Source organism: Branchiostoma floridae, chromosome 8 (assembly GCF_000003815.2).
Source record: "Branchiostoma floridae strain S238N-H82 chromosome 8, Bfl_VNyyK, whole genome shotgun sequence".
NCBI lineage: Eukaryota > Metazoa > Chordata > Leptocardii > Amphioxiformes > Branchiostomatidae > Branchiostoma > Branchiostoma floridae.
Genome location: NC_049986.1, coordinates 25568369 through 25571579, shown reverse-complemented (window position 1 = coordinate 25571579; position 3211 = coordinate 25568369). Strand labels below are relative to the sequence as shown.

The window sequence follows — 3211 nt, the reverse complement described above, 5'->3', positions numbered from 1 at the left end:
GATATGTAGGATTCTTGTGTAGCATTATTACCTACGGTCGTCTTGTACACTTTTAAAAAAGGACATCCAAACAGGGATGTTGACCGCGCATTTTGAAGTGTTTGTATGCAGGCCTGGTAGACTTTAGCGTACACGCTGGAGCACGGAGAATGGATTCGTGTTGTTTTCTGAACTAAATAACGCTGTAGAAAATTGATAGGTCTTGTTTTCAGATTATAATATATATAGGATTCTTGTATAGCATTATTACCTACGGTCGTCTTGTACAACTTTTAAAAAGAATATCCAACGAGGATGTTGACCACGCATTCGGAAAACTTAAGCTTAAACGGTGGCCGCACGGAGAATGGATTCGTGTTGTTTTCTGTAGTAAATAACGCTGTAGAAAATTGACAAGTCTTGTTTTCAGATTTTCAGATATATAGGATTCTTGTGTAGCATTATTACCTGCAGGCGTCTTGTACAACTTTTAAAAAGGACATCCAAACGAGGATGTTGACCGCGCATTTTGAAGTGTTTATATGCATGCCTGGTAGACTTGATATTAGCCGAAACGATGACCGCACGGAGAATGGATTCGTGCTGTTTTATGAACTAAATAACGCTGTAGAAAATTGACAAGTCTTGTTTTTAAATCACAAGATATATGGGATTCTTGTGTAGCATTGTCACCCACGGGCGGCCTGTACAACTTTTAAAAAGGACACCCAAACAGGGATACTGACCTCGCATTTTGAAGTGGTTTATGCCGGTCTCACTAAATACCGAAAACAACCGAAAACAACCGAAAACAACCGAAAACAACCGAAAACAACCGAAAACAACCGAAAACAACCGAAAACAACCGAAAACAACTTGACATCTACCGAAAACAACCGAAAACAACCCGTAAAATACGGAAAACAATGAAAACAATTTGATATCTACCGAAAACAACTCCATAGATACCGAAAGCAACTCAATNGTCAAAGGGGGTGCTCCACCCCAGTGTGCTTGTGTGCGTGGATGTATGTGTGCGTGGATGTATGTGTGCGTGGATGTATGTGTGCGTGGCTGTATGTGGGTATACATATTGAGCACGTTCCTTACCGATAGTGCCCATAGGCGTACATGTCGACTCTGCCTGTACTGTCGGGTTCTTCGGGATCTTGAAGTTGTGGTCCTGATACTGCAGCGGGAAAAATAAACACTGTCAAAACAAGCAATCTTCGCTCCTTCAGGCGACAAGCGCCCTCTGGCAGGACGAAAGCGAAATGCCGCACACACACACACACACACACACACACACGCACACACACACACACACACACGCACACACACACACACACACACACGCACACACACACACACACACAGCTCCTGCACTTCTTTTTTCTGGTGTTACATTTAATAGTATGTGAAAGTCTCTTCTCCCTAGGTCGGAAACATCGATATTGGAACTATGTTGACTACCTTAGAGACAGGACGATAATCGTAACCGCCCTGTCCGACGGACAGTCAGAGAACTTTGTCACTCAAAGTGCAGTACAGTACAGTATTATGAACGTGAAGCTTTGAAATCCAGGCACAAAATACACACAAACCTAATAAGGCAGCAGGTTAAATAGCGTTTCTAAAAAATCGTCAGCTAAGCAACATGTACGTAGCCATGGATAAATACAACTGTTTTTAGTACACGTTTGCGTATACCGAGTCCGTAGAGTTCCATGTGGACATTTGTGCTAAGCTTTTATTCACCATTATGCAGCAAGATTGGCGTACCAAAAAATCGACTAGACGTAAACAAGAGACAGAATGAAACTCACATGGGCTTTGACAAATGCGGGCGAATTATCAAGAGGCACAAACACAGGCAGAACTGTGCCTCTCTTATCTCAATAATTGTTTTTCCCTACCGCCGGCGTCGGCATATCGGGGTTCCCGTCGCCCCACGGCCCCAGCGTGTGGTTCGGCATCCCGTGGCTGCTGACGATCAGATACTCGCCGTTGTCCGGATCCAGCACGATATCGAGGTTCCCCAGTCCTACTGCGCCGGCTAGCAGCGCATCCTTCTCCGCATTGGTCAGCCCGCGGACGGATACAGAGCTGAGGCACAGCAAGGCGGCTACAAGCAGTGATGTGGTCATCCTGTTCGAACGTTTGGTCACTGCAATACGAGAACACATGGTCACCCTAAAATGTACATGTACCAAATATCAAATATCTCTGCAGACAAACGGAACAGAGAGCCTATCCCCAAATATGGTTGGAGGGGGAGATTTTTCCTTCATCTGATTGGTCCGTCCGTAAAATCACGAGATCGTCAGAAAAGATGGGAGAATTCTAAGACGCTAGGTAAAACACGTCTTAAGACTGTTCATTTCACACAGCTTCACGTACGCTGTCTTTTTTGCATTAAATAAGTCGAAAATCTGGTAAAAAATTGTATTCCTGCTCCCAATATTTTTGCTGCTTTTGAAACTCATGAATTAAAAAATATCGAATAAGGACAAACAAGTTTCCGACGGTGAGGAACAAAACGCAGTTCGAAATTGACCGGATAAAAGTAGCAAAAATATTCAAACTTACTTGACGAGAAGGAACGCTGACGTCAAATCTCACCTGCTACAAAAGGTGACCGATTTTAGCAGTGAAAGTGAAAAATGACAGCACACCTGTCCGCAACACACCTGTCCGCAACACACCTGTCCGCAACACACCTGTCCGCAACACACCTGTCCGCAACACACCTGTCCGCAACACACCTGTCCGCAACACACCTGTCCGCAACACACCTGTCCACAACACACCTGTCCGCAACACACCTGTCCGCAACACACCTGTCCGCAACACACCTGTCCGCAACACACCTGTCCGCAACACACCTGTCCGCAACACACCTGTCCGCAACACACCTGTCCGCAACACACCTGTCCGCAACACACCTGTCACTTTCCCCCGAACCTTTGGCTGTTCCGCCGTGCCCCAGGTATATATATACACTTGTCCACATCTGTAGTCACGTGGACAGGCACACACAGGCCGTACCAGGTACAGTCACGTGACCGTGGACCTTGCACTCATGACGTCATGTCAGTACGTACTGTACATGGCCGCGCCGGGTACGGTCCCCGCACACCACCCCCCACCCCCTGACACGTGACTTTGTGTATCACCTGTACCAGGTACGCTTATCACAACACCTTGGAGTTAGAAACATGCTTTGGATAAT

The 3211-nt window shown here is 46.0% G+C and overlaps 1 protein-coding gene across 1 annotated transcript; it reads right to left on the bottom strand.

Moving 5' to 3' along the window:
• Positions 1-1089: 1089 nt before the first annotated feature.
• Positions 1090-2768, bottom strand: LOC118422051 (the record flags this gene model as incomplete). The annotated part of the gene is made up of 3 exons (XM_035829556.1): positions 2655-2768; positions 1896-2146; positions 1090-1168 (listed from the first exon to the last, which is right to left on the bottom strand). Coding segments are annotated over exons 2-3 (310 nt in total), but the record flags the coding sequence as incomplete, so codon positions are not given.
• Positions 2769-3211: the final 443 nt, after the last annotated feature.